The following is a 16,725-nucleotide window of genomic DNA, read 5'->3' as shown; positions in this document are numbered from 1 at the left end:
TTTTGTTTTGTGATGGTGGTTCATGAGTCTCTTGTTTGTCCTGAGCAGTTAAACTGAGCTCTGTTCTTCAGAAAAATCCTCCAGCTCCTGCAAATTCTTCAGTTTTTAAGCATTTTTTGCATATTTGAACCCTTTCCAGCAGTGGCTGAATGATTTTGAGATCTGTGTTTTCACACTGAGGACAATTGAAGGACTCAAACACAACTATTAAAAAAGGTTCAAACACTCACTGATGCTCCAGAAGGAAACACGATGCATTAAGAGCCGAGGGGTGAAAACTTTTGAACAGGATGAGGATGTCACAATTTTTCTTATTTTTTGAAATATCATTGTTTTTCATTTAGTACTGCTCTTAGGAAGCAACAGAAGATACTTGCATGTTTCCCAGCAGAAAAATTAAGTACAATTTACCTTGATATTTGAATTCAAAAGTTTTCACCCCCCGGCTCTTAATGCATCATGTTTCCTTCTGGAGCATCAGTGAATGTTTGAACCTTTTTTAATAGTTGAGTTTGAGTCCCTCAGTTGTCCTCAGTGTGAAAAGATGAATCTCAAAATCATTGTCACTGCTGGTTCAATGGTTCAAATATGCAAAAAATGCTTAAAAACTGAAGAATTTGCAGCACCTGAAGGATTTTTCTGAAGAACAGAGCTCAGTTTTACTGCTCAGAACAAACAAGAGACTCATGAACCACCATCACAAAACATAAAAACAGTTGTAGATCATCCAGGTAACCACACACAGTATTAAGAACCAATGGTTCACATACTTTTGAATATTTTATGTAAAATATCTTACTCAGGACAGTACTAAACAAAAACTAACATGCATTTTGTTTGATCTCTCTTATTTTGTTAAAATTTTTCACAGATTCTGCAAGTGGTTCACATACTTTTTCTTACAACTGTACACTGTGAGTTTGTAGTGTTGCGCTTTCCTTTATATCATGTTTAGATCACATGATGATATGTCACATTGGTTTTAAAGCAAATATCCAAATGATTAGGTTGACAAATGACACAAAATGTTAAATCCAAACTGTGATCTGCAACAAATACCATCAAAATCATCCATATGATGAGTCGACCCATATGTTTCTGAACTAATATGTAATTCTTTGGCTCCAAATGTCTGTTTCAGCTGTTCTGCATTTCATTGTCAGTTTGCACATCTCTTGTTGTGACATCGGCATTGTTCTGAAGTATTCACTGATCTGCATTGAATGTCATTTGCTCGCACTTGTTGCCACATGGTACATACTTGCTGTAAATTCCATTCCAATTCTGTCAGACACTCTCTAACCCCAGTGACCTCGTTGCTCCGCCTCTTCTGCTGCAGCTGTCACCTTTCAGTTACACTCACTAGTGATGCTACCATAGATATGTAAATAATGTCCTTCTACTCAAACATCACTACTGCTCTCTGAAGTGCTGTCCACATATTTAAACTGTTCTCACAGAGATTGTTTACTTGAGGGTTTTTGCACCAAGAGATTTTTTTAAAGGGATAGTACATTTTATCTTTTTTTCTTTTTTTTCCAGACCTGTATGACTTTCATTCTGTGAACCATAAAAGAAGATATGGTAACACTTTACTTTTTGAGCTAACAATGAAAAAAAAAAAAAAAAAAAAAACTTCTAAAGCTTTTATTATTCTTAGCTGATGTTAGTAGTTAAAATTAATACTTATAATCAAAATCTGTCAATATTTAATAGAATTGAGCTAAAATTAACTAACAATGAACAATTGTAATTGTATTAACATTAACAAAAGATTAATAATGATAAATGCTATAACAAATGCATTGCTCATTCTTAACTTCAGTAAATGCATTAACTAACTTAATGATCTGCAGGAGCTTTTAAGTTATACAGGTTTGGAATGAGTAAATGATGTTGAATAAATGATATCTCTAAGTCAACATGAAATTGTGTTAGGAACATATTTTACTTTCATGTACGTTTCCATGGAAATAACATGCACTAATGAATCTAGTGCGATCAGAGTTGTTATTGTTAACTAAACATATTAAAGTATTACAAATATTTTTTTTTTAATTGAAACAAAGCTGCAAAAAAAAAAAAAAAATCATACTAAAATTACTAAAACTGAAATAACACTAAAGCAATAAACTTAATAAAAGTGACAAAAGTACATACATTACTTAAACTATAATTAAAATGAAAACTGAACATATAAAAATAAAAGGTAATTCAAAATATTAATACTATAATAAATAATAGCACTGAGGGAAGTTAATCAAAAACAAGACAAGGAATGTGCATTAAGAAAATAAACTGAGTCAATTACAACTATTTTTTTCTTTTCGCAAGGACAGGGAACTCTCTTATAACCAACAAACAGAGGAAGGAATTATTTGTTGAATGCTGTAGCCTGTAAAAGACAAGAAGACAAGAGGAATGAAATAAAGAGCCAAGAAAGATGACTCAGAGACTGTGGGAAGAGTCTGATGAAACGAATACTTGCTTTGGATAGTGTGAAAAAGGGCTTCTGTTCGAGTCATTTGCATCACTGAGTGGGCTGACTGCTGCTGAATCATCCACTTTTCATTATGCCCCATTTTTTATAATATCAACCCTTATGAAGTCAGTAGGTATTTTACAGTGTCTCTGGAGCATTGACTGTCTGGTTTCCACATTTTCTTGCATTTGCTTATGTTAGGGGCACATCACAGTGATTCTTCATACCCGTGATTTCTCAGCTTTTTTTCTACTTTCAATCTCTGTCTCTGCATAAACTGGTAAAATCTTTTGTGACAGGTTTCTTAAAGGATTAGTCCACCAAAAAAAATGAAAATTCTCTCATTATTTACTCACCCTTAGATCTTTTTTTCATTCCCATACTATGAAAGTGAATGGAGCCTGGCGTTTTGTGAAGAACAAAGTCAGTCATACAGGTTTATAACAAAAACAGAGTGAGTAAATGATGACAGAATTCTTATTTTGAGGTGAACTATCCCTTTAAAATCCTAAATTCTTGTGCTTTAGTTTGAGTAGAAACAGATCTGAGGCAGATGAATGTGGTCCATCTGTATAAAGCGGCCAGTAGAATCGCACAATAGCTGATTTCTTATTGGACAACCAGGTATCTGATACTCTCTCTTTCACATTTCCTGTCTCTACCCTTGGTCTTTCTCTCTCGCTGCCTTTTCCCAGCCTGTGAGGTTTGAGTGATGATAAGAGACAACTAAGCATTTAACACGGAGCACTATTGTTCAACACTACAGCACCTCTTATGTTTGTATCTGGGCCATATTGCAATAGCCTTGATGGACAGAAGAGGGAGCTACGAGCTCATAAAACTTCCCACTGCACTTGTAGAGACGTGTGCCAAACATACATTGTCATCTCCTATATCATGATATCCACACATGAGCCATTTCTGCTGCTTCTGCACCATAATGTGCAGTATTTATTACTCTCTGTGCTGTACGGTCAGACAGCGGTGAAAATGCAGACAATGGATTGCAGTCTGAGCATAAACATTGGCCCTGATGTACTTTCTGATAATGCTCAGGTGTTTTTTGGGTCATCACTTTGCTATTGTGTGACAGAAGCAAACCATCCTGCACTTCAGGCCACCAGCACACACACACACACACACACACACACACACACACACACACACACACACACACACACACACACACACAGACAGAGAGAATGTAGAGAAAATGTAAGAAATTAAATGTTCTGAGTTCACAGGGACAGACAACCATCTCCCACTGCAATTGTGATCTCTAGAGTCATTTGCAGGACATGGAGGCAAGAGTATATTATGGTAAAAATACAAAATTTGAATAAATTGCTTAGATGTTTAAAAAAAAAAGAAGCCCATTGATTGTATGAATCTGCTGTTTTTTTGTCCATTTGATGGTAATCAATGGTAACCATAACTGTTGGTTAGGTTACAAACTTTCTTCAAAATATCCTCTTTTGTGTTCTGCAGAAGAAAAGAAAGTTACACAAGTTCGGAACAACATGAAGGTGAGTAAATGATTACAAAACATCCATTTTTGAGTGAACTATCCCTTTAAACAAAAGTAAACAAAACCCTTGATTATAGGTGTAATGGTAATATCCCTTATACCCAAGGTTTTGTTGTGACCAGCTGCTCATCGTGAACTTTTCCCGAACCCCGTGAGGACTAGGGTTGGTTATATCCCAGTGTTCCTCAACAGCGTCCTCTCCTTATCTCCTTCCTTAAGTGCTCACTGGCCTGGAAGGCTCTGATGCTGCAGCTCCAAAAGACACTCTGACATGGCAACACCATGTTGCCTCTGTTGCCATGGTGACTGGCTGTGCATGGGTAGAGATGCTAGTACTACAAGATATGCAAGTTACAGATACATTGTAATGCTTTAGAGTGGTGTGTTATGTTAAAGTCTCACAAGCATTTTGGCACCTTGGTATATTTTGGGGGTGTTATGTAAAAATGTCATATGATTTGGGGTTCTCAAAGTGAGAAGTGGAAATTTTCTGCTTAGAAAATAGCATGTAAGGTCGTTTTTATTTCGCTAATGCTAAGCTGACACCCCCACACTGTTTTTGTGCAGCACTTGCTCCAGCTGAAAGTTGTACCACAGCACAGCTGTGTCTTTAAATCTTCTCCTTGTGCACAACGATGACATCATCCTCTAAAAACACATTACGTCATCCCTTTCGGGACTCTTCTCATAGCTCCACCCTGTTCTCCCCTCGTTTTATTGGCATTTACCAATGCAGAAGCCCTCCTCGCCGTCTGTTTTATTGGTGGAGAAGTCACCGGTGTCTGTTTTTTACTGGCTTGTTGCATTCATGTCTGCGCTCTCCACCACTGAAACGGGATTCTCGGCGCAAGACATGTCGCGGGTAATTTAAATGCGCGTTCACACCATGTCGTAACTATTCTGACTTGTAAAACGCATTCACGTGATCATAGAACTCGTAATTACGACTTTAGACTAGCAATTCTCTGAGAGATACGACTTGTACCATGTGACCACTGCAGTTTTATTTCGGAGTTAATAGTGCAAGAGAAACGTATAAATCCTAATTCGAGGACGAGAACAGCTCCAAGTACAGCGGCACGTGTTGTCATCTCTTATTTACGGTAATTAGGCTACGACATGGCGTGAACCCAGCTTGATTTTCCTCAAGCGCTCCTCATAGCTTCTTATTGTGATAATTTCATGGCTGGATATAAAATATAGGGTATGTGATAGGCTATATACATCACAGTTATTATTATTATTGCATTTCTATATAGTTCTATGGGAAAGGTTTTCGACATCTTACGAAATATGGGGTGCTTTTCCAAATTTAGTCAAAGTAAGGTTAGGGGTGTTGCAAACACTATTTAAATTATAAATGTTTCAAATGTTACAACGTTTCAGTCAACATAAGGGTGTATTACAGGTTTATTTAAATTAAATTATTGTACGCTAAATATGAACAGACGTTGAGTTTGTTTGAGGAGGAAACCATAGCAACAGTAACTAAGAAGCTCGTGCGCTTTCCTTTCGACATCGGACGGAGAAATAACAAAACTTCATTATAGATTTAAAAATCTCAAATTTAATCACAAAACAAAAACGCGTTTTTTGCGTAAATGTCTGTAAGGAAGTTAACGGTTAGAGAATTGAGCTATTAAGCGACAAGATCCCATTTCGGTTGGCTTTCTTTAAAACGTCTACCCTGGATGAGAGTCTTTGATTTGTAGTACACTAGTTTTATCCATGCTTAAGTATTCAAATAGAAAACAATTCAATAGAGAAATTATTTTTCATGTAAAAAAAATAGTACTTCATCATAATATCACGGAGAGTGAATCGTGTTATTTAGGACATACACGTGGACTGACGGATTTCGAAAATGAATATTAGCCTATGCAAAATATTATTTTACTCAAAAACACAATTATCATAAAATAATAGTTTTAAACCCAATAAAAGCCGCACTTGAGTGACGATGCATTGAAAAGCAGGCTGAAAATGAGGTGATAACTGCTAGCAAGTGCGGCGGATGGTTTGAGAGGCGCAATACCGAAAGTGACCGGTAGAGGGAGTGGATGTGGCGACACACACAGAGAGTGGACCGACTGCTCAACTTCTCAGTGGTACCCAGAGCTAACCATTAGGACCTTTTGCCCATGAATTCTCATGTATTTCTCCTAAAATAACACGTTTATCTTCTTTGGTGAGGTGGTGGGCCGTGTCTCTTACAGACATGATATCACACAGCCAGTGACAGTAGCCCTAGCAACAGCTCGTGTTTGTGATCACTGTGGTGGTAAAGCAGGCGCGAATGTTTCTTTAAGAGCCAGCACCTTTACATCGAGAGAGGGAGGGGGAGAGGAAGAGAGAGAGAGAGGGAGAGAGAGAGACTGGGGTTGTCTGTGGTTAGGTGTAACGTTTGCTCGCTCGGTGCCGTCGTTACATGTGTGAGGAAGAGGGAAGGGGGGAGGCTGATAACTGGGCAAATTCGGCACCCAAAAGCGCTGCGCTCCGATGGGGTCGACGGGGATGAAATGATGATGATGATGATGATGATGTCTAGCGTTTACTCTCGACGATGACAACGGTGAGCGGTGCATATTTCAGCATCGCATGTATTTTCTTATATATGCATGTTTGTGTGTGTGATATCGCCCAGCTGTGGAGATGAGGAGGGGGATGGAGGACTTGGGAGGAGGGGGCGAGGCGAAAGGATGGGAGGAAGAGAATAAAATAGCAACATTTGAGGAAATGTCACGATGCGTTATTCATTAGACTAGTTAAAATGTAATAATTTCATTTCGACGGCATGTCCAGTCGCGGTTCTGCAGAAGAGAGACGGCACATATATATCATGGTGGAGCGAACGGCAGAGGAAGACGTCAACACATACATCCATCCAAGCCTTTTACACTGTAAAACTCAGCGTCGTTTGGGCGAACTGCAAACGGAGCGGTGCTTATTTTTATTTTTTTAAATCATTTTCTTCATGTTAGTACGGAATAAACAAGATCAGCAGCATCCAATCACGCACTGGTTCCCTTTAAACGACACCAGTTTCCTTCCTGCGTTTCGACAACGTCCATGGACACACAAAAAGCGCTGCCCGGCTACATGATCGTTACACACCATGAATTTCATTTCCGTATATCATGCGCAACCATTAGCCTCGTGACTAATAGGCTCTACAAATCCTATTTAGAGAAACACATATACCAAAGGGGGCGAACGGAAAATAAAAGCGGTGTGATGTGGTATTAGGAAACAGCTGCTGTCTAAATTGAACGGGAATCTGAAATAGGTGTGTGTCTGTGGAAGAGAGAGAGAGAGGGAGGGAGGCAGAGAGACGGACGGACCGACAGACAGACAGACAGACAAAACAAATGGAATTGGGTGTTGATTTGAATGTTCGGCATGACAGTCGCGGAAACGAGGCTGATACATTGTGTTCATTCGCCTCGACGTCGTTAACATTCAAGACAGGGAGTATTTAGCACGATTTGTGGCCTGTGCGAGGAATCACTGCTCTATTGATTCTTCCAAATTCCTCTGTGTCGACATTCACTGGAACAGGACGCTCTTTCATGCCATTCCCAGATTTCTGTGATGGGGAAACCCGATGGTTACAATGTTATTTTTAGTTTGATGCTCCCCAATGTGTCTGCCACCATCCATTGCTGACTCCTGTGTCGAAGAACCGAGTGATTTCAGTCCATGCATTTACATGCACAAGAATATTGTAACAGAATTTGGTCATATTGTGATAAGGCATGTGCAATTGCCATTTAACCAGTATAAGCCAGAGTATTTTGGTTTCTAGAAATCTGAATTATTAGACGGCATGTGCCTGTATTAATACGATTTTTGGGTTATATTCAGAATATCCACCGTAACCGAACATTACTTTTTATGTGTATATGTCCAAGCAAAGGTAATTTGTGGAGATATTAGATATAAACAGCTACAAACTGCTAAGAAATGGGAGATTATCATCTTTTTTTGAAATTAAAAGAAACATCAAGGCCTGTGTTTGTAAGAATCTCATGACCTACATGTTGCAATTCTTGGCTTGTGCGTTATTGTCAGGGATATAAATTATATTTCACGAGTTTATTAAATTACTAAAATGCATGTTGGACTATAAATGGCACAAGCAAACAGACAAATGTGCATATCTTGTTGTATCTTATAATAATAAGTAATATGTCAATTTTTAATGATTTTTAAATTTAAATGACAGCTGATAAGTAATCCAACAGCACAGATGCTGCCCTGTCCTGATGTTACCCGACAGCTTCTATCACAACATTTAATGCATTAAATATCTGCAGTGAATGCATGTTTTATCAGTAATTGCAAAAGTTAGATATCATAAAAGTTTTCTATCACCTCTTGCTGTCTGAAGCCTTTTTGGTTTTTGTTTATTGTGTTATTTCCCCCTATTTATGGTCTTTTCTTTCCCTGTTTTGTTTTTGGTATCCCCCGAGTTGATCAATAAAAGCACCATTGTAAAATACCTAAAGTCGTTTGGGACACTTACTGCTTTGAAATGAAACATCAACCCATCTGGTTTACCAAGAGATTGGGAATTCACTGGATTTGATCTATAACGCTTGATTTCTTCATGACTTGCCCAGCTTTGACCATTTGTGCTAATGTCACTCTCCTTTATTTCCCTCTCCAGCTCTCCTTTACTTGAAGTTCGAACCCATTGGGTAGAAGACTCTCCTCCATGCCCACCCTTCCTTTTACCCAATCCAGTCCCTGCGACCCAGCGACTTTCCCCTCCTGTTTCCTCCTGCCACTTTTGTTCCACCTGAGACCACACCCTGCTGCTCAACCCAAACGCACCCAAGCCAAGGATTTTGAACAGCACATACTAAGAGCCAATCAGGAGCCTTGAAGCCATTCAGGAAATAGCAACACAACTCATGAATCTACCTGAGTACTGAGGAAAATAAAGGAGAAGGCCGTGGATAATAAACTCACAAAGAAGACCACTCAGATAAACTGGCAGTAGTGGCCCACCCTTGAAGAAGAGCACAGCAATTAAGAGATTGCACCAAGAAAGCTTGAATAGAGGGTGAAAACAAACAGACACTAACTGAGGAACAAGATATAGAGGAAAAGAAAGAGAACAACTGCACGGCGCATTATATATCTGCAATATTCCACACACGTTACTGACTGTTACGGCACACGTTCTTACCACAGTCCACACGTTACTCCGTCCTAGACATCCGCATATGAATGACAAGTTGTTTATCTGTTTGCCGTAGGCTCTCAGGCACGCAAACACTGTCAAATTTGCGGTTCCACACTGTGATTCTCGCAAATTCCTCTTTGCAAAAGTGCAAGGCCAACACATACACACACTCACCTTTAACCTCCCTCACGCTATCAGATAACAAACTCTCACACCTTTTCACGGCTTCAAGATGATGTGTGAGGTGATGCCCACCATCTCGGAGGACGGGCGGGGTGGTGGCGGAGGAGGCCCGTCCTCTCCTGCTGGAGGTGGTGGGGGTATGGGAGGCGGTGCAGGGGGCATGGGTGGTGGCTATGGGGGCAGAGAGGCCCGCGGTGGAGATGAGGGTGGGAGCACTGGAAATCTGGAGTCTCTGATGGTGAACATGCTGACGGAGAGAGAACGGCTGCTAGAGAGTCTCAGAGAGACCCAGGAGAGTCTCGGCACGGCACAGCTACGTCTGCGAGAGCTGGGTCACGAGAAGGACTCGCTACAGAGACAACTCTCCATCGCACTGCCACAGGTACGATTAGGGGATCCTGTGTGTGTGTTTAAAACCTTATTTTAAAATGATATTCGTAATATGAATATGTTGTGCACCATGTCATGTTAAGATTTTATAAATTATCATCTTGGCTTTGGAGTAACATGTCTTAAAGGAATATCTAGGGTTCAGTGCAAGGTATAAGCTGAATTGACAGCATTTGTTGGACAGGCATAATGTTGATTACCACAAAAAAATAATGATAATAATAATTTTCTTAAAAAATAAAGCAAAAACCTGGGTTACAGGCACTCAGTGTAAGTGAATGAGGCCAAATGGTTGACATTAAAAAACTCACTGTTTCAAAAAACAAACACACAACATGTAACAATGTGTGTTAACATGATTTTAGTGTAAAAAAATTCTACTAACCTTCTGTGCGTAAAGTTATATCCAGTTTTACAGTGTTGTTGCCATAACAGTGCACCAGCATAAACCCTAAAATGACCAAAAAATGGTGATTTAAACAGATTTACAGTACTTCTCAAATAATACACAAGTTTTAACAGAAGAATTGATGAACGTGCTTTTACAAAATGATAGCCTCACGTTTCTGCTTCCGATCCTCCAAAATTGGCCCCATTGTCATCCATTGTAAGTTTCTCACCATAGCAACGATTTTTTTTTTTTTTAGATTAGGGTCAAAAAGGTTTTTTTTTTTTTTGTGATCAACTTTATATCACAAATGCTGTCAATTCAGCTTAAAGGGGTAATTCACCATTGACAAGACAGGCCTTTAATAGAACTTGGCTGTCTATGCAGTAGAAACATGAAAAAAAAAAATGAAATCAGTGTGCTGCATGACTAGAGAAAACCAAAGAAAAGGGCTGTGACTTTCCCTTTTTCACCAAAAACTTAAAGCACCCATAATGCTCTTTTGATTTTGGCACCGCCCTCTTTTGACTGTCTGTGGACGGGAATGCAAAATGCAGAAGTTCAACCTTGTGTTTGACCAAAAGCCTCAGCATCCAGCGAACTTTTGTAGACAAAAAAATGGGGATACCATGGGTGCAGGGAACATGGATTAAGAGTACACAGTGTTCATTTGCATATACTACCAACATTGTAACAATACAATGCTGGTTAAATATTGGCCAAATTTTCATTTAACTTGTATTGAACTTGGAATATTCCTTTAAGAAGGTCTTGTACTGAATAATAGTTTAGAAAAACAGGTTGTTGAGATGAACCATGTCTTCAGGAAGGATGAGCTGCCAGTGAAGTATGAAGTATAAGTAATGTTACATATAGACAGATGTAAAGAATCTAGATGGTCAGAACTAAGCTTGTTTGGTTTGTATTATTTCCTTTTATTTCCAGTTTGTATTTATACCTGTCTGATTTGGCTAAAATTCAAGCTAATCTTTATCTTGCACTTGTGGGCTGTTCTTGTCCTTTTTGCATCAGGTCTTGAGCTGTTTTCTCTCCTCTGATCTAATTTAAGGTGTTCTACATATCTTTTTGAGATTATCTGCTTATTTACAATTCTGTATCTACAATCCGGTTTTACATGTTGGGCGTAACTTTTTTGTTTGTTGGCCAGTGTAATCTTTTGAACAGTCCTGGTTGTTTCATTGATAGATTTTGTCAAATAATGAGTTTAAACCCTTTAATGACATCATAGCAGTTTAAGGTGATGTAATATGATGGGCATTGCAGTTGTATATAGGGTCAGAGAACAGTATTAAAATTAATATATTCACAAAATGCAATTAACAAATGCATAACAAGTAAAAAAGTATAAATGTGTGTTCATGAGTTATATTTATATTATATTTACAAACAGATTGTTGAATCCGCATTTATACATTTGAGTTCACCTTAGATTCGTGTTTAGATGTTTTGAGATTTTTCTCTCTAATTTTCATTAACTAATACATTTCGCAAACTTTTTCAGTAGAAACTTTTTCAGTCCAGCCAATCATAGTACAGCATTGTTCAACTCTGTAACTCATGTAAAAGCATGCCTTTTATGGAAGAGCTGTGTTATGTTTAAATGCAAGAACAAAGCAATACTTTTAGTTTTGTAATTTAAGTCACTGTCATCCTTGCTGTCTGTTTGTCATATTATAGCGCTGAAGAACATACAAAGAACACAATATTTTGCAAGCGGCAAACAATTTTAATTGCAGAAGTGAATCTTTTAAGTAATGTGTGTGTACAGAATAAAGGAGTCACTCCTAATATCCCAAAATCTTTGAACCACAATTTATGAGTTACCTAATGGAGAAAACTAGTTGGTCTTTCTTTGCATACTATGTGAATTTCATAAATTTGTTGCCACTGCCTGAATTTGGTTGCAATGTCATAGTTTTGTTCCTGTGTAACTGTAAAATTTCAGCATAACATCTCGCCCTTTCCATAAAAGAGACAGAACACGATACTACTTGAGTCAGAGAGTTGAACATAGCCATATTGTGATTGACTGCACTGCTAAATATTTTCTCTGGCTGTCATGTTACAGAATATGTAAATTACATTTCCTACCCCATTAGTCTTTTATCAGTTTAAAATTGAACAATGTGTATTACTTATTTTGTTACATTTATGCTAAAAATAAAAAATAATGCTAATGGAGTAAGAAAGAGAAGGTAATTCATCATCTGTATATGCCATGAAAACAAGTTTTGTTTCTCATAAATGAATTGTGGTTTAAGATTTTTCAGATGTTTTAAAATGTATATAAGACAAATTTACTGATGAACAAAAAAGATTTTTGGGTAACACTTTATTTTCCCAGTGTCATTGTTACACGTTACATGTAGTTACTGTAGTAGTAACTATAAATTATGCATAATTACATGCAGTTACATACATACATATACATATTTGTGTACCAATTATTGATCAGTATACATGGCACTGGAAACATTTTGGAGCCAGCCGCCACCGTCATGTGGCTTGAAATAACAGGTATCAGAGAGACCCATTTTCTGGGACAATGACTGGATATTTAAGGGGCATAAATACCACAGAGAAGAGTGGAATCAATATCCCACTCACACACACAAACACACACACACACACACACACACACACACACACACACACACACACACACACACACACACACACACACAAACATATGCAAACACTCTCTGAAATAAGCAGACACATATTCAGAGCAGTGATACATTAAGCAGAGTTCAGTCGGTGCATCCCATCAGCATTGGGCATATGAGAGAAAAACGAATCGAGAAAGAGACAAAAGCTGAAAAAGAGGATGTAAATCCATTGTTGAGGTCCTTTGTGTCAGTAGAACCGTTGTAGGAGTTTGAATGAGAGAGAGAAATAAGGCAGGACATTATCACGCAATTGTGTTTGGCATACTTGTGCCAAACATAATTCTAGTCCAATCTCAGCAAGGTACATTTCCAGAATGCCAAAGTCCTATGGGCCCACTGAGTTACCATCTGTGTACCACTATACAACTCCTAAGCTTAGCCCCCCACTCCTCCTTCTTTTCCTTTCCTCTCCTAATTCTTGCTCCAGCTTCTTTCCCCTATTTTTGCATGTTGGCAGAAAGTGAGGCAGTTAGATAGACGGGATGGAGACGGGATGACCCACCAAACACATTCATCATGAAGGAAAGGGAACATGATTGGCCGTTTTGAGCTCAGAAGGTACATGCGTCATGACTGGTCGGAAATTGTGCTTTGGTTGGTAAACGCCTTTTGATTGCGGTTTGGTTTGCATTGCAGAGTGAGTGTAATTGCTTAGTAAGATTTGGCTCAGATTTACTTTGTTTATGTCCAAAGAGTCGCTGACTTGATTGAACAGGATTTGATTCACTTTTAGGTCTCGTTATTGGTGGTTCTTTACTTACGAACGTTTTTCATGTCATTTCGCATGCATATTTCAACATCATTTAATAAAAATTCCAACATCTGCTGTGCATTTAAGTAAATGAATACACAAAGCACATACTTCCATGTGCACGTGGCGATTCTATCTACGTAAGACAGGGGAGGTGTTGGTGAAGGCACCCGGTCACATATAGGCAGCTAGAAAAAGATAGTGTGGCTTTATGCTCGCAGTGGTAGCCATGTGAGGCCATATGTCATCTTACACAACATGGTGCTATGAAGACCTTACACCCGAGAGTTGCTCATTGGAGTGTTCAGAATGTGGACTTTGTCATCTGTTCACACAAGAGCAAAAAAGTAACAAACTCTGATTCAGTCTAACATGCACACAAACAAGAGTTGGCTGTACGATACCAGCATTTTGGCATTTATAAAAACCAGCCTCTGTTACAAATCAACAGCCTCAGACAACCAATGAAATGACACCGGGCTGTCAATAAATGAAATCGTTCAATGTCAATAATTTGTGGTTAATCTCATGTTTTTTAGATCAGTGCTTCAACACATTCAGTTTTTGGTTGATTTGTTTGCAGAATATGTGCACATAGATAAATAGCAGGTAAAGAGATCAATATATGCAAAACTGCTCGCAGTGAGGATATAACAAAAACACATAACTGCAACAATACACATGGAAAGTGCAAACGAGCACTGATCTCAATGTAAATGTGCAATAATTTCAAAATCTTTTCTACACTTTTGTAACAAAGATTTCTTGCTGCTGTCATCTTAGGGTTTTCCCATTAATGCAGAAATACTTTGTAATTGTTAACTTTTGAAGATCATTTATTTCTCTACACAAAGAGTTTAAATGGCTACTTCCTATTTGGATTGGTTTATACAAATTAATTGAAGTCATAGATGAGAAACTATTCAATTAAATTGTTTAAGTATTTAATAAACTATTAAAGGTGCCCTAGAACGCTTTTTCACAAGATGTAATATAAGTCTAAGGTGTCCCCTGAATTTGTCTGTGAAGTTTCAGCTCAAAATACCCCAAAGATTTTTTTTTTATTCATTTTTTTAACTGCCTATTTTGGGGCATAATTAAATATGCGCTGATTCAGCCTGCTTCCCCTTTAAATGCTCGCGCTCTCTGCCCTCTCTAAAGCTAACGTTACACACTGTTGGAGAGATTTATAAAGAATGAAGTTGTGTTTATGAATTATACAGACTGCAAGTGTTTAAAAAATGAAAATAACGACAGTCTTGTCTCCGTGAATACAGTAAGAAACGATGATAACTTTAACCACATTTAACAGTACATTAGCAACATGCTAACGAAACGTTTAGAAAGACAATTTACAAATATCACTAAAAATATCATGATATCATGGATCATGTCAGTTATTATTGCTCCATCTGACATTTTTCGCTGTTGTCCTTGCTTGCTTACCTGCTGCTCCAGACGTTAATTCTGGCTTGTGTAATGCCTTGAACATGAGCTGGTATATGCAAATATTGGGGACGTACATATTATTGATCCCGACTGTTACATAACAGTCGGTGTTATGTTGAGATTCGCCTGTTCTTCGGAGGTCTTTTAAACAAATGAGATTTATATAAGAAGGAGGAAACAATGGTGATTGAGACTCACTGTATGTCATTTCCATGTACTGAACTCTTGTTATTCAACTATCCCAAGGTAAATTCAATTTTAAATTCTATGGCACCTTTAAAAAATGTAATGTAAAGCAGTGGTTCTCAAACTTTTTGACCCCCATATAGGCTAAGATATTTCCTCTAGCATTTCTGCTGTAATTATGACAATGCTGCTTGCTTCCAAACGTTCTTTATCAACAGAAACTGGAAGTTGAATGTATTAAAAATAATTATTTGATTCAAGATTCTGATTCTGTGTATTTTAATAAAAATAATAGTTATTGAGGGTGAAAAGGAAATACGATTTCAGTTTACATTTACATTTACATTTTGATGTTTGTCATCTGGGTCAGGTATCACAATGACCTAAGGGTGATATCATACCACAGTACATTTATTGTACATTTTTCACTTTTGGAGATCTGTTGTGTTCATTTGCTGTTGACACGGCCACTTGCTGTCATTGAATGTTTTTGTTGTAATTGTAATTATTAGGAGTGTAATGATACCCTTGTGTCATGATTCGATACATATCATGATACGATATTATTGCGATACTCCAAGACATGGTAAAAGGTTAACAAAAAAATATACTGTTGATTAAATGCTAAATTTGGTATTACATTGGGGGTGGAAATGAATAGGCTTGGTGCTGGTAACCCAATGCACAGGACAATGGTGACACCAGAATAAAAATATTCATGATTCTGAAGCTGAAAATACAGAAAAATACGAATGCTTGTGCTGTGTCATTGACTAGATATATTTAAATTATATAGGCCACTTTTTACTGGTAACACAAGACATTTGGCATTATCAGGACCCACAAATATTCCCACATTGCATTATTGTACATTATATTCAACACTATATAAAGCAGTTTAATGTAGTAATAACACTAAAATGATTTTTAATAGCCTCTAACCTGTTAAAATTTGTCAAATTCAGTGTTGTTTAATCTTCAAAACAACCGTACTTCTTGTATCAGCTTGGTAACCTGTAAACATGACTGAAAATACATGACTGAAATCGAATACTTCTCTTCTATATAGTATGCAAAAAACAGCATGGCAAAAGAGTTAGTACATACTAATACATAGTATTTGAAAAAGTACCCGGATGACCTACTACCGCCGAGATTCTGAAGTGCGCTTTCACTGGACAAAAACTTTACCATGAGGCCATGGAGGGGGTTTTATGAATGTGAAATTTCTTTCATACTTACCCACATTAATACTATATAGAACATACTTTTTTTAACGGTTGTGAAGTAAATTCAAATACAAATGTAGTACCTACTCGGACAGTATGCGACTTACACCTGGTGAAGTCAGCCAATCAGATCGAGAAAGTGCAGTTTCAGTTGTGTGTGCACTGTGCAGTAATGCCTCAGATGGTCAGTGAGTCTGTGGGCGGTCCGTGGGCAGGCTGTCTGAAGCCCAGACACATTGGACACATGTATATGGTGTA

At 37.9% G+C, this 16,725-nt stretch overlaps 1 protein-coding gene across 7 annotated transcripts in view; it reads left to right on the top strand.

Moving 5' to 3' along the window:
• Positions 1-4,977: 4,977 nt before the first annotated feature.
• ppfia3 (PTPRF interacting protein alpha 3) overlaps positions 4,978-16,725 on the top strand; it is a 44,133-nt gene continuing 32,385 nt past the window's right edge. Inside the window, exons 1-2 of one of the 7 annotated variants that reach the window (XM_048203835.1) lie at positions 4,978-5,113; positions 8,680-9,766. In XM_048203835.1, coding sequence (XP_048059792.1) covers positions 9,434-9,766 — 333 coding nt within the window. In that variant the 5' untranslated portion in view covers positions 4,978-5,113; positions 8,680-9,433. Of the gene's footprint in view, positions 5,215-5,894; positions 6,583-8,679; positions 9,767-16,725 lie in introns of those variants that run through there. The other 6 variants (XM_048203827.1, XM_048203858.1, XM_048203868.1 and 3 more) reach the window with 6 other exon arrangements.

The sequence above is a fragment of the Megalobrama amblycephala genome, linkage group LG1 (assembly GCF_018812025.1).
Source record: "Megalobrama amblycephala isolate DHTTF-2021 linkage group LG1, ASM1881202v1, whole genome shotgun sequence".
Classification (NCBI taxonomy): Eukaryota; Metazoa; Chordata; class Actinopteri; order Cypriniformes; family Xenocyprididae; genus Megalobrama; species Megalobrama amblycephala.
Note: the sequence above shows the minus strand (reverse complement) of the source record. Positions and strands in the feature narration are given on the sequence as shown.